Source organism: Lissotriton vulgaris, chromosome 12 (genome assembly GCF_964263255.1).
Source record: "Lissotriton vulgaris chromosome 12, aLisVul1.2, whole genome shotgun sequence".
Taxonomy (NCBI): Eukaryota; Metazoa; Chordata; class Amphibia; order Caudata; family Salamandridae; genus Lissotriton; species Lissotriton vulgaris.
This window is the reverse complement of record NC_141700.1, coordinates 68931275-68947202: the sequence shown is the minus strand read 5'-3', so window position 1 is coordinate 68947202 and position 15928 is coordinate 68931275. Positions and strand designations below refer to the sequence as shown.

The 15928-nt window shown below is 44.7% G+C and overlaps 1 protein-coding gene across 1 annotated transcript in view; it reads left to right on the top strand.

Annotated features, from left to right (window-relative positions):
* ATP8B3 (ATPase phospholipid transporting 8B3) overlaps positions 1–9249 on the top strand; it is a 379813-nt gene extending 370564 nt beyond the window's left edge. The window contains exons 27-28 of the mRNA XM_086947162.1: positions 5912–6045; positions 7871–9249. Of these exons, the coding sequence (XP_086803288.1) occupies positions 5912–6045; positions 7871–8089 (353 nt within the window). The 3' untranslated portion in view covers positions 8090–9249. The remainder of the gene's footprint in view (positions 1–5911; positions 6046–7870) is intronic.
* Positions 9250–15928: the final 6679 nt, after the last annotated feature.

Below are 15928 nucleotides of genomic sequence, written 5' to 3'. Positions count from 1 at the left end.
CCTCTCTCTCCACGCAATCACAGCCTTTCCCTAGCAGCACTCCTCCCACACCAGCACCTCCCCCCTCCCCCCTCCCACACCAGCACCTCCCCTCTCTCTCCACGCAATCACAGCCTTGCCCTACAGCACTCCTCCCCCCTCCCACACCAGCACCTCCCCTCTCTCTCTCTCCACGCAATCACAGCCTTGCCGTCTGGTATCTGCCTCATCCTTGTTTCTCTTTATTTTCTCTCCCGGTCTTGTAAATATGCCCCCTCCCCCATGCACTAAATCGCACTTTTCTTTTGATCCACATACTTGTTATCCTATGAGAGTGGAGGCAGATGTGGCAGAAGGACATTAATCTTCCACTTACTGACACTGGTTGTCTTGGTGTGGAACTGAGGTTGTGTGTGCCCACTGTATCTAGGGAAATCACAACAGGCTTGATCACGAATATCGAGAAACCACCGTCTCGAATTAAGCACTGCCAGGCAGACACCACGTGCTAGTCTCTGTGCATATCACTTATTGTACTCCATGTAAACCGCACTTGTGCGCCAAGCATGCAGGAAACCTTCTTGTTTTTAACCTAACAAAGCCAGACTTTGATGTGACATCACCAAACTAAAGACGTAATCCAGTGGGGTGTCTGAAACCTATATCCCAAGAGACCTGGTTGCAGAATGTATTTATTGTTGTTGCTTTTTACAGGTTTCTAGCATCTCAAGGTGGTCTGGAAGGTTCAGCCCCGCCTGCGCGTAGCCGTAGATGCAGTTTTTGATCCCAATATTAAAATCAGATGTCCTCTTTCGGAGGGCGCAGCTGGAGCGCTGAGGTCATCAGAGGTCTATTTCTACCGCAAACACGCTCTGTTCCTCTTGCGCTTGCAGTGAAACGGAGCCCCTCTCCAGGCACGTTTCTCAGCAGCGCTCCTCTATCTCAGATGAATGCAGAGGAACATTCGGCGCACAGCTGTTGTTTTCATTCCCTCGCTGGTGTGGGTTTAACAGGCGCCATGGTGTGATGGGCGCACAGACCGAGTCTGCGCAGGCGCAGGACGGAGCTGTGCGCTCTTTCAAACAATTAAGTTACTTCTGTTAACTCAGCAGAGGGGTAGCGCAGCACTCAAATCAAATGACAGGTTTTCGAATACCTTGCGCCAGCAAAGAGTCATGCAAAGTAACGCCTCCTTGAAGCAGGCGCTAATCTGGAGAAATGTTTTTATTTCTCAAACAATTTCGCGGAATTTATGTGCACATCTTCATACCATTCCGCAGGAATGGGAAATGGGGAGTGCATGTGAAAAACAGGAGAATCACGTGACCACAAGCCTCTCGTGAACGAGCCCAGCCAGCCCAGCCTCCCGCACACAGCTTCTCCCACCCCCTCCCTCTCCAGCGCCTGCCTTCCTTGACTCGCATTAGATCATCAGAGGCAGCCCAGCCAAGCACACGCATTTCCCCACAGGCTTACCCATTGCATCACCACATCAAAGCCAGCCATCTGTTGCTACCCCAGCGTGGTGCCAGCAGCTTCACTTCAGGCATCCACTCCCCCCGCCCCCTACTTCACACTTCTCACGGTCACCAGGCTGTGTTTGCACTCCCAAACTCTCTTTCTGTATGTAAACTTCTCCGCGAGCACACTCACATTTCAAGAGTTCTGTGGAAACTTCAGAATTGTATTCATTATTATTTATATATTTAAATGACTCATCAAGAACCGAGAGAAAGTGTAGCCGAGTATCAAGCGATCGCTTGCTTGCGGTCAGACATACTTATTTGTTCGGCTGTTTTTTTTTCCTCGGGTTAAATTTGCTCTGCATGGGAATTTGACATGCTCCAGGGCCCGTCCACAAAGACGGGCAGACAAAAGGGTAGGAAGTGTGTCCTCGCGGCACTTTCACGGGTGCAAATGTGCGACACAGAAAGGGCTAGTGTAAGCAGAATCAACTCCACACTTTCCTTGCAAATGTGGTGTTTGCTTTAAACGCAGTTTGCACCAATGAAACAGAAAGACACGGACACACACCTACACAGAAGTCCCGAGGAGCCATAATTATAAATGTACAGCTCGTGTGTTTTCACTTGAGGGTTGTTTTTCGAGTCCGCTCAAGCGTGGCCACCAACACGCCCGAATATGTCTCTGTAGGGGCAGTGGGTGTTCGTGTGAAGGAAGAAACGCTTTGCGGAGAAGTGCCCCCCTCCGCCCCCACCAAGAGGTTTATGTTATTGGAAGAATGTTCTAGTTTGGAGGAGGAAATGCAGCTCGAAAATGGCCAGTGCAAGCAAGGCATTTCTGAGCTCGTGTTTGTGCCTTATTTAGGACCGGGGCATGGTCATTTATAAGGCGATGTTTACGTGTTAAGAAGTGTTATGACAAGCTGTTTCGGATTCCAGGGAAGAGGCCTCCAAGGCACTCAGGGACACCACCACAGCCCTTAGGGACACCAACACAGCACTCAGGGACACCACCACATCACTGATGTACACCACAAAATCAATCAGGGACACCACCACATCACTCAGGGACACCACCACACCACTCAGGGACACCACCACACCACTCTGGGACACCACCACACCACTCTGGGACACCACCACACCACTCTGGGACACCACCACACCACTCTGGGACACCACCACACCACTCTGGGACACCACCACACCACTCTGGGACACCACCACACCACTCACGGACACCACCACATCACTCACGGACACCACCACATCACTCACGGACACCACCACATCACTCACGGACACCACCACATCACTCGGGGACACCACCACATCACTCGGGGACACCACCACATCACTCGGGGACACCACCACATCACTCGGGGACACCACCACATCACTCGGGGACACCACCACATCACTCTGGGACACCACCACATCACTCTGGGACACCACCACATCACTCTGGGACACCACCACATCACTCTGGGACACCACCACATCACTCTGGGACACCACCACATCACTCAGGGACACCACCACATCACTCAGGGACACCACCACATCATTCAGAGACACCACCACATCACTGATGTACACCACAAAATCAATCAGGGACACCGCCACATCACTCAGGGACACCGCCACACCACTCAGGGACACCACCACACAACTCTGGGACACCACCACACAACTCTGGGACACCACCACACCACTCTGGGACACCACCACACCACTCTGGGACAACACCACACCACTCTGGGACACCACCACACCACTCTGGGACACCACCACACCACTCTGGGACACCACCACACCACTCTGGGACACCACCACACCACTCTGGGACACCACCACATCACTCACGGACACCACCACATCACTCACGGACACCACCACATCACTCACGGACACCACCACATCACTCACGGACACCACCACATCACTCACGGACACCACCACATCACTCACGGACACCACCACATCACTCACGGACACCACCACATCACTCACGGACACCACCACATCACTCTGGGACACCACCACATCACTCTGGGACACCACCACATCACTCTGGGACACCACCACATCACTCTGGGACACCACCACATCACTCTGGGACACCACCACATCACTCTGGGACACCACCACATCACTCTGGGACTCCACCACATCACTGATGTACATCACAAAATCAATCAGGGACACCGCCACATCACTCAGGGACACCGCCACACCACTCAGGGACACCACCACACAACTCTGGGACACCACCACACCACTCTGGGACACCACCACACCACTCTGGGACACCACCACACCACTCTGGGACACCACCACACCACTCTGGGACACCACCACACCACTCTGGGACACCACCACACCACTCTGGGACACCACCACACCACTCACGGACACCACCACATCACTCACGGACACCACCACATCACTCACGGACACCACCACATCACTCACGGACACCACCACATCACTCACGGACACCACCACATCACTCACGGACACCACCACATCACTCTGGGACACCACCACATCACTCTGGGACACCACCACATCACTCTGGGACACCACCACATCACTCTGGGACTCCACCACATCACTCCGCACCATAACAGCATCACTCAGCACCACAACAGCACTGTCCTTGCTGGCTAACAACAAGCATTCCCATAGCCAATAGGACTCGCATTAGGAAAGTGCAAGCTATTGGCTTTGTAAATAACAATGCTATTAATTTATATATTTTCAATGCCAACACATATTAAAAAAATAATTGTCATTTACAATACCAATAGCTCACACTTTCCTAATGCGAGACCTATTGGCAACGCCAGTGCTTGTTAATGAGGAAGCCCACGTATCATCCTTTCTATTACGAATCTGTCATTCCCTGTTTCTTTTTATCATGTGTGTTTCCATTCATAACAGTACTTTTATGAATCTCAGAACTTATCACTTTAACACTTTTAGTATACTTCATGTCACTTTTTTCGTCCTATCAGACTAAGCTACATGTTTTTTGTTTTAGTTTTACTATTTGACATGTATTTTAGGTATCCTAAATGTAATGTCTTGCATAAACTGGTATTCTTCTGAGGCAGTGGACATAAGTTTCAAGATTCTAGGCGTTTTTTTGTATCTTACGGCTTAAAAATGTTTTTTTAAGATCCCCCTGCTTATTGATTACTTGATGTGTTGCTTCTTAATTAATTAGTGCTATTTATTACCCCTTCGGATGTCAATGATGGATTTTAATGGATGTATATCTGGACTCAAATTGATATATTCTATATGGTTTTCAATAGAAAATAAATAATATTTTTTTTTAAAAATGTGTGTTTCCATTAAAATAGTTCATCTTTGTTGTAAGGTTGTTTTGTCCTAATTGCCCCATTTATACCCCCATTCACCTCCTGCAAGCATTGTCTGGCTGTATACATCCGAAAGTGTACCTATCCTAGTGGGGAATGTGTGCTGAGCCATATTTGCGGATGTATAGATGATACTGGGCTGAGACACCAAGAGCTGACCAAGGGGGACGGGGTTGTGTGACCAGGGGGGGTTCCAGGGAAGGGGGGTTGGGGGTGAAGGGGTGGGAAGGGGGGGAATTTCACTGTGTTCAGTTTGATATTGTAGCCGTATAAAATGATGCACAGATTGCTATGACAATGATGCTTTGTATTGCTTGGCGGCTGCCTCCGACATGCGGGGGTCGCGATATATGTGCAATCTATCAAATAAAATCTGTTTTCAAAAAAGGAAAGTGTACCTATCCTACAGATCAACAGATTTTTTTCAATTGAACAACAACATAGCATTGGAAACATATTTCAATGTATTCCTTTTGGTGTTTTACTTTACCTCCTATGCGTGTACCAAAAAATGTGTTTATTCGGTTTATAGACAAGAAAGGATCTCTGTTACTTAGAGTTTTATAAACAACCTCTGTTTTTATGCCTAACTTGCTCCCACAAGCTCTGCCACATAGGAAAGGGGTCAACTCCTCGAATCATTAGAACTCCGCTGAGACAGTATAGAAGAAGAGCTAAAGAAGAATGTTCCTGCATTGTATAATAATTCTTTAGCAGCCTATTCCAACTAGTTCTTATTGGTGGGAAATGCCTATGACTGACTGCCTTATGGAACAGCGGAATCCACCTCTAGCCAAGAATTTGAGTTTGCGTCTCTTTTGAGTAATAAGATATTCACCTTCAAGTGAACTCTCTTGATGTCTACTACCAGTGGGGGAACGTATGATTTAGCTAGAGTAGTTGGTGGGAGAGGAGGAGAGCGTTATGCTTGTACACATCCTGCCAAATACCAAACCTTCCGAAGGTATAGCATGAACTATATTTGAAATGGACCCTCAGCTACTGCAAACTCTAAATGAAATAAACATTGACATTGCCCCTCCTTTCACTGTAACTGACAAAGTGTCATTTGCTCGGCAGACGTCAACAAGAATGCCCTGAGCAAGCTGTACATCTGGCTGGTCATTCTGCTGGCAGTTGCAGTGAGCATCCTGCCATCACTGATTGGTCGCTTCTTTGTTCGCATGACATCTACTTGCCCCGTCCAGGAAGTGGTAAGCTTTGCTTTTTATCATACAAGCATTTGTTCTTTTTGAAATCTTGCAAAGACGGGCAGCGGCTCAGAGGTTTACATTGTTTCTCAAATTAAAATGTTTGCTTTTTACTGTGACTTTCTGCTCACTGACACCTAAGAGGGTCAATACAAGCCAAAGAAAGCGGACATTGGCTGATCATTTTACAAAAGTAACCTCCCTGTAAGGCTTGTACTTGGTAAATATGAAAAATGCTGATCAGTCTGTCATATTGTCATTGATTTTATTAATTTGTTCACTTATTTATTGGATTTCCATTGTTCATTTATCCAAAGCACGTGACAATTATTGAAATGGCGCAATACAATGTTTTGTTAATTAAATTTATAAAGCTCATGTATACCCTCAGGTGTCTTGGCGCTTCCAGTGCTACATACTGTGCTAAGGACTACTACTACTAAAAGAGCCAGGTCCGCAGTTGCTTTCTGAACTTAAGAAGGGAGGGAATTTTTCTGAGATATAGTGGAAGAGAGTTCCATTCCTTGATGGTATTGTAACTGAAACTCCCCCCCCCCCCGTTCATCTTTTTGATCCTGACCAACGGCATCAGATTGGCATTGGCCGAACACAAAGGTCTATTGGGGGAATACCATCTAAAAAGGTCCTCTAAAAAAGTTGGCCCTTCTTTGTGCAGTGCCTTGTGGGCAATGCAAAGTGCCTCAAACTTTACCCACTGACCGACTGGCAGCCAGTGAAGGTCTCGCATTGCTGATCTGACAGACTGACAGTTAAGGTACATCCAGAATCAGTCTTGCAGCAGCATTTTTTACTGCCTGTAACTTCCTAAGGAGAGTAGATTGCACATTGATATATAGTCCATTGCAGTAGTCAAGTTTAGACAGAACTAAAGAAGTTACAACCAACTTTCTGGAGGATTTTGGAATAATAGGCAGAATTTTTCTTATAGTCTTGATCGTAAAGAACGAAGAAGACACAACCTTGGAGAACAGAGCTTTTAAGCTAAGTTTGTTGACTATGATAGCCCCAAGGTTCTTTGCTTTATCCACAGGAGTGGGGGGGGGGGCAAGATTATCTGGCCACCAAGCTGTAATAAAAGTGGAGAGTTCCACATTTATGGTTTTCTCGATTATCTTGGCTGGAAGTGGGATTCTCGCAATGGGCCGATAGTTGGCTGTATCAGTTGCATCTAAATTACTTTTTTTTAGAAAAGGCAAGATCTAAATGACTTTTTTTTAGAAGAGGCAAGATATAATATATAATATATATATATATATATATATATATACGTTCTCCATTCCTCTTACCGCACGAAAATCCTCAAGCCGAAGAAGAGGTAGCACAACAACAGGATGTGAGTCACATGATCTGTTTCATTTTTTACCTTCCTCCACCATTTGCACAAAATGTGCAGATTAAGGCCGACACGTTTCGGGGCTTGCCTTCAACTGGACCAATATACACACTTAACAAATTCTTTTGAGATTACAAAAAATTTGGAAGTCTCAAACAATACTACCCCTACCCACCCCAGTTAGAAGTTGTGATCTCTGTTATTGTTGTGCTGGTTTTTTATTCGCTGTCTATTCTTGTTTCATTGCTGCTGCTAGCACAAAGATTTGTGTGCTCAACAAATGTAATACGAATAAAAATATGAAATAACAAGTGTCTTTGGTAATGGTCAAAAGATCATTCGGAAGGTATTCTGAAAAGCTGACAAGACCTGAAATCAGAATTTCTCATGTTGCTAACCACTGAATGAACACAACATCTTGATTAACTGATTTTTTATCAATAATAATGCTGATCTTTTCTCTCCCTTTTCCAGGAGGCTCCTTACCGGGATAAGGCTGTGGTGGAGAACACAGTGGAACTGAGCACACACTTTAAAAGGAATGCTTCAATTCGGCGATCAGCGTATGCTTTCTCACACGGTGAAGGCTATGCTGATCTTATTGTCAGGGGTACCAGTATCCGCAAGCAGAAGTCGCCAAACCCTGCTGTGCCAGTAGAGACAGGCACATGTTCTGAAGATCAAGCCCTATAACGCAAGTAACTCTTGTTCAGAGTGAAGTAAAGCGCAAAATCACACCTTATAGGACAACGACTGTCATGCCTCATCACGGATATGGAGGGGCGAATTGCAGATTACAGTTTCTTAAGGATCACAAGAAACTCTGAAAAAACGAAGCCATATTTAATGAGAATAGAGTTTCTATAGACTTCAGATTGTTTAGCTCCCTTTCAATCTCTGAGAAACGTTTCCTGTTTGCTGCTTGGGATTTAGAAAAACCCTTTCAGGTTAACCCACACAAAGTTCAATGAAGATCTTATGCCCTGGATTGTCAGATTCAGTTTTGTATCCAAGGTGGCAGTGACATTGGAAAGGCAAGACAATTCTATGGAATACATTTTGTTAGGTCATGGATACATTAAATCAACTGGAAGGACACTGCACTCCTAGGCACAACATTTAAAGACCTAAACAATAGGTTATTTCCTTAAATGTGAGAATGGAGGCATAAGAAGTAAGATGTTTTGAAACATACATGGAAATGGCAGTTGGGTAGTAAGAAAAGCATGCTACCAATGTGTGAATATAACCATAACAGTTCTAGCCAGCCCATCAATATATTAGGGTGTGCCATCTTTCTTGGATTTGTTTTATTTGCACACACTGAACATGCAAGTACTATGCTGCCAGTAACATTGCTGGATGTACTTATTCTGCAAAAAAGAAATCGAATAATGCATTTTGCACCTAGAAGAAACGTGATGAAAAAAACTTGATAAACTCGATTGACAATTAATTGTTGGAAAAGCTCATAAATGGTACAAGATAAAGTGAAGAGGGCCTTCTGTTTCGTCACACAAAGAGAGTGGATCCATGTTTCCCCAAACTGGAACATTTGTCCAAGAGTAATTGGAAATGAGGCTAGAAGCAGCTAGATATGCTTTAAAATGCAAGCATAGTAAGGGTCAGCAGATTTTGGGAAAGAGGAATGTAAACTCATAAAAGAATGCTATCTATAGCCATCCACATGAAACACAATGCTGATAAGCGCCAACTTATTAACAATTTCATTAATAGAATCCCATTCACTTTGACAAAAATCGGTAAACTGTAAAGATAACAGTACATAAACTACTACAACTGATCTACAGAATAAAGTTAGCCACAAGTATAAACAAGGCTGTGGAAACTAACCTGGACAATCCATGACCTTAAATGGAAGAAGCCCACCTTTGTTTTTTTTTAAGGTTATTGATAACTTTGGTCAGCGTCTACAGCCTTTACCATGTGATGCGCATGTTTTAGGTATTGTATTCAAGCAATACTCATTGATGCAGGGTGTGTATCTGGAGGTAATTCCTTGGAGGGAGGAGTTGAGGGATCAGGATGAAGCCAATAGCCCTCAACCTTGCCTGGGCATTATTTCGAAGGTAAGCTCCTCTCCGTGAAAATGGTTGCTTTTATAAAGCTTATCCCAGTATAAAAGCTTTTTTTGCATTTTAAAACAACAAAAAAGAAATTAATAATACTATTTTATATTGCACACCATAAGGTGAATTCTATATTGACGCTTAATTACCAAGCTCAAAAGCGCTTATTTTCTTGGTGTCAGAAGGATTAAGGACCCTTTTAAAATGGAAACGTATGCCCTGGATGTCTATGAATGAGGAACTCAACACATAGTGATTTGTTCGCCCACTAAATCGTTTTAATTGGTTGCGAATAGCTTCAAGGTTGGTTGCCTGGAGTGTAAGTCAATTTTTTTATCAGATAATGCCTTGGAATTTAGCAACTCTCATCAATGGAAGCGTGGAACTTGTTTCTTGTTTTTCTTAGACCACGCCCCTCTACGGATTAGTGCAAAAAGAAATACTTCCACACACTGTCCATGCGTATGCCTTCAATCGACCCAGTTTTTTTTACATCAAGTTCCTATGTCACTTTCTACCTCATGGTCTACCACAGGCTGTTACATTGTTTGTCTTTCTTTGCTCTTTAGCCAATAGAGTACATTGAATTCCGCACTATTCACCTTTCAAAACCTTTGCACTTTACTACGAGTTGTATCCTTCAGATGTCATTAGATCATGAAAATGAATGCTTGATAATACTCTTTTAGTGTATTATTATCTGAAACCAGAACTATTTTTGTACACTTTCATGCCATTAAAATGAGTGAGATCCTAGATATACAAAGGCTGGTATTTGTGGTTAAAGGTTTTATTAGCTGTGAAGCATAAATGTCTTATTGAAGTCATTCTTGATCCCTGGGCACATGGAATGCACACGTTCTAATTTTTTCTTACAGGCGGAGCATAATCTAAGAATTAAATATATCTCCAAGTTTTTTTTTCTCAGTGAATGCTTTAATCAGAAATAAGAGTAAGCAAAATGCTCAGTCAAAGCAAGCACCCTGAACGGAGACTCTACAAAAGAACAGGAGTCAGAAGTAGAGCAAGGTTCGTAGGATAAACAATCTGGGACTGCAGAGATGGACAGCAATAGGGACAGAAGGAAAAGAAAGTAATCAGGGATTTGTGCGTAAATCTGTTGAGGAAACAACAGTAGTTAGAACGAGCAATGCTGGTCTACAGCAAGGGGTAGCCATGGGAGAATCTAGAAAATATTAGCAATCAGGAACTACTGTATCAAGGTAGTAAACAGTCTAAAGCAATGTGTAACGCTTTGTTTAAGATTATTCATTGACTCGAACAATTGACAGGAGTGAAACACAAAGAGTACGGATTGGCCTACAGTACAGGAAGGATTTGGGGCTAGAGGGAGCCATAGTAAGGAACAATAATCGGAGTCTAGAGCAAGGTCAGAAATCGTATTTAGAACAAGAAAATACAGCCGGGGTCTAGAGCTAGGCACGGCAATCTGGGACAGGGCAAGTAGAGAGGAATAAGGGTCTAGAGCAAAGCAATAAACATCAGCCAGGTCTAAACAAAGAATTACATTTATCTGGAAGAAGAAGTAGCAGTCACGAAATGGCAGAAATTAGCGACTAGAGCAAGGGACAGTAATGATGGACTGTGGGAAAGACGAACAATAAGGGACAAAGGCAAATAACAACAATCATGGACCAGAATAAGGAACAACAGCCAACCCAAGCAAAGAACAGAATTCAGGACTAGGGACAGAAGTTAAGCCATTGTAAGGAACAGCAATCAGGGACTTTGGCAAAGAATGGCAAGCAGGTAAGGGGCATCAATTAGGGTAATTTTTTTTATTATTAAGTTTTTATTTTACAACCAACCAGTAGTCCCATATCACACAAGACACGTTAATCTTCACAGTTCGGTATTACATAGCATTTGGAGTCACAATCTATATCATATACATATCAGGTACTACGTTTGTAATTTCGCATCAGCAGATGTTATCTCACTTTACATGTGTCTCTACCCTCCCCGACAATCCTACACTCACTGTGTCCCGCAGCATCTGTTCCCTGTGTGGTATCCCATGCATAGTACATTAAGGGCTAGTCGCGTCTTGGGTCAGGTCATGGTTCAGGTTCCGGTGCTGCCTGTAAGTATTGAACAAGCGGATCCCAGAAGCCTCTGGGCCGCAAGGCTTGTGGAATATCCTCTGCATAAGTCTCTAGCGTCGTCCCACAATAGGTCATGTCTGTGATCCAGTCAGTCTGGGGGGTCTTTTGCTTCCCCACTTCGTCACAATACGCCTTTTTGCAAGCAGCAATGCTACCGCCAAGAATTTCCTGTGTCTAGCATGTTTACGTTTCCTAATACCAAGGGAGTATTAGGGATCTGCTCTGACAGCATTTCAGATAGTGTGGCGGTGACTTCCTCCCAATATGTCTGCAATTGTGGTCATGACACATCTGGCAGTTGTCGGTCTCTCTCAGGCCTAGCCTGTGTAATTTGGCCGGCGTATAATATAGTTGATGGATAAATTTAAAATGAAGGATACGCAAGTTGCAATTTGACGTGAGAAGGGTAAGTTGTGCGCAGCTATAGTGCCAGTCTTGTTCATCTATTGGTTCTCCTAGTGTCACTTCCCATCTACCCAAGGCTGCGGTAGGTTTCTCAGCCTGTTCCTCTTGGGCTGCGTTATATAAGCGTGTTACCAAATTTTTTCGGTTGGGAGCCGTTAACAATATTTGTAATGTGTTCAATGTGTAGGTTCATCCGGAAATGTAGTATATAAAGATCTGACAGCCGTTCACAATCGTTGGTATGCAAATGTGTTCAGGAGGAGTTGATGAGTACAAAATGAGGGGTCTGTCCATTTAATGAATGTATTATGGGGGTGTCCCATAGAGGGCAGTCCCATCTCCGTCAGCAGGGTGTTTCTTTTCTTTTCTTGCGTCATAGTAAGTCTAGGGTGCCTCGCCGTGGGCAATGCTCTTGCGTACACCGGTAACTTACGTGCCCTGTGAGCCAACGCATGCCACGCCCTTGAGGTGAATAGAGCTGTGTGAATCTTGTCTCTTGGTGTGTCCCTTATCAGGGCGGCTATGAGGGCAGTCAGTGGGAGAGAATCAACGCTGTCCTTTTCCACCGCAATATGTGGTATATATGCATGGGGTTTCATCCAGTAGTGTGCGTGCTGTGCTTGTGCGCAGAGGTAATACAGGTTGAAATCCGGTGCCTCAAAGCCTCCTAAATGATATGGTTGGGTTAAGACCTTCCAGCCAGTTCTTGCCTGTTTGCCTGCCCATGTGAGCTTTTGCATAGCAGAACGCAATCTTACAAAAAAAGCTGCGTTCAACCATATTGGTACATTCCAAAACAGGTGCAGAAATCTGGGTAATACAATCATTTTCTGTAAGGCTATCTTATCCACCATTGAGAGAGGCATTTTTATCCATTTATCTACCTGTTCCTCCAATGTCACCAGTGCTTTTCCAAAGTTCCTTCTAATAACCAATTCTGGCTCACAGTGGATCCAGACCCCTAAGTATTTAACTGGATCTGTCCACCATTTTAAAGGATATTCCAGTTGGGGTTTCCCTGTTTCCACAGTTAAGGGTATCACAACTGATTTGTCCCAGTTTATTTGGAGGCCAGCATACCTCTCTTATCTAACGTACTCCCTAATAAGCGGGTTTAGATTCCTGTCTGGGTATGTAGTGTATAGGACCATGTCATTGGCATACAGCGCTATTCCAATGGGGCGGAGACCGAATTGCAGGGCCGAGTCAGTGTGTTTCTGTCTAATCTTACAGGCCAGTGGTTCTAGGATTAGGGCAAAGAGCATTGGTGAAAGTGTGTAGCCTTGTCTGGCACCACGCTTTATCTCTATGGGAGTGGATGTGTAGCCATTTATTCTGACCCGTGCCTTAGGCCCCGTGTACAATAGCAATATCCATTTTAGGAATGGCTCTGGGAGCATCTAAAAGGGCCGCAGCCGCAGGCGTGTCCGGGTCTAAGTGATGGTATAGCGCGAAAATGGTACAAATGTTGTGAGTGGTTGACCGTGTTGGCATAAAGCCTGCCTGGTCTGGCAACACCAGATTGCATAGAAGCGGTTGTATTCTATTCACTATTATTTTTGCTAATATCTTAGCATCAATTAGGGTAATTAAAAGCTGTCAGAGACTAGGGCCAGGAACAACAATTAGAATCCTCCAGACTAGCACAAGGAACAACATGAGGGCCTAGGGCAAGGAAACAACCAGAAATCTGGTAATACAGAAAGGAAGACAGGAGAAGAGCTTAACCTTCAGGAACCAGAGCAGAGAATAATTATGACAAGTTGGAGCAGGGAGTAGAAATCAAGGCTAATGCAACAAACTTCAGTTGAACACTAGAGCATGGAAGACCAATCAGACGTAGATCACTGAAGCACTTTAAGAGAAAGTAGCAAGGAGCAGCTATCAGGGCTAAAGCAAGGAATATCAATCAAGAAATAGTGTAAAGAACTTCAGTTGGAGACTACAGCAGGGAAAAATAATCAGAGCAGCTAACATTTATTTATCTCTATTTATCATTTGGAGCAATTATGAGATCAGAAGCAAGAAACACCAACCAGGAATTAGTGCAAAGAACTTCAATTAGGGGTTACAACAAGGAACACCAATCAGAGCAGCTAACTTACGATCATGTATGTCCAGGTATTATTTGAAGCAATTATCAGGGTGGAGCAAGTAATACCAAACAAGATTTAGTATAGAAATCTGCAATCAGGACTTCTGCCGGGAACATCAATCAGAGCAGATACATTATATTGATTTAGCTCCATTTATCATTTGGAGCAGAGCCTAGACTGATTTGCATAATGTTAGTTTCTGTTGTACTGGCACAGTAAGCAACAATAATGGACAGGAATGAGGTACAGAATAATTACAACTGGTAATTGTTCTTCTCGGTGAATAACCAGATTGGAGAACAGAGAGAGGGAACTCTTGACCGCTTCCTTTGTGGAGTCAGATCCAAAATCGGCCGCCACTCTCCTGATTTTTCTCTGCGAGAATAAAATCCTTTCCCTTTCTGAGTGGAGGGAACTCGTTCTATCGCATTCTTGTGTAGCATCTTTAAGGCCTCTTTGAACAGTAATTGAAGACGAGAGGGAGGGGGACCCCTGGGCGGCACTGTTGGTGTTTTCTGCAAAAACTCCAGAGTGTGTCCATTCCTGACAAGATCCAAGACCCACTGATCCGAAGTTATGCTCTGCCACTGTTGGTAAAAGGCGGAAATCTTGGCGCCCATGGGCAGGTGAGGATGAATGACTGACGTCCGGCAAAGCTCATTGGCGCTTGTTGGAATCACACCCTTGATTGTTTGAGCACCGTTTACCTCCCTGATGAGAGAAACTACCAGAGGCAGGCTGTCTGTAGGATGATTGATAGTATGGTTGCTTGTACTGGGACTGGTACTGTTGATTTTGCTGGTTGGAATAGTTTCCCCTGGAGGAGTAACCACGGCTCCTTGCTCCTCTAAAGGATCCTTTCCTGTATTGTAGGGAACCTAGTGATTTGGCAGTGTCCGTATCCGTTTTGATAGCCAGCAGAGCATCATCGATGTGTTTGCCAAAGAGCGAGTCCCCATCGTACGCCATGTCCAAAATCTTTGTTTGGACCTCAGGTCTGAAGGAGGTCGCCTTGAGCCAACCCTGACGCCTGAGGACTGCTGCTCCTGCCAATTGCCTAAAATTGGTGTTCGATATATCAAGGGCGCAATCAATGATCTCCGATGCCGCCCTTTCTCCCTCAAGTACGATTTTGCGCGCCTCCTGTTGGCGATCCTCCGGGATGAGATAGAGGAATTCTGACAGATCTGACCACATTTGTCTGTCATAACGGGCCATAATTGCTAATGAATTAGCTGCCTTAATAGAGGCTGCTGCGTTTGCAGAAAACTTTTTCCCCATTGCATCCAGTCTCCTGGCTCCCTTGTCAGGTGGCGTTGAAATCGGAGCTGAAGGGTTCTTGGACCTTTGTTGTGCCGCTTGAGATATGACCGAGTCCGGCCTGTTAAACAAGCTGGAGTATCAGCTGGCGCGCGATACTTCTTCTCAATTCTTGGAAGAACTGCCGGAATGGAAGCAGGTGTTTTCATGATGTTGAGGCCCTCCTTCCATATGTAGTCAATAATTGGGATAGCCCTGGTAATCTTTCGATATCCCTCCTTAAAGTCATGTAAATAGCAGTCAGACTGCTCCCCTGTAACCGTCAATTTAAACCTGGTAGCCGCACGTTGCATAATGTTATGAAATCCGCCAATATCCTCAGGTGGAGAATCTGACGAGTGCGGTGTAGGCAGTGAAGGCATGGGAATGACATAGTCTTCCCACGGATCCATAGGCGTAACATCTGGCAACTCGCTCTCTTCCCTGCCATCACCCTCTTCAGAAGAAGAGGCATCCGCGTCTCCTTGGGGTGTAGGATTTGCATCCTGCCTTGGC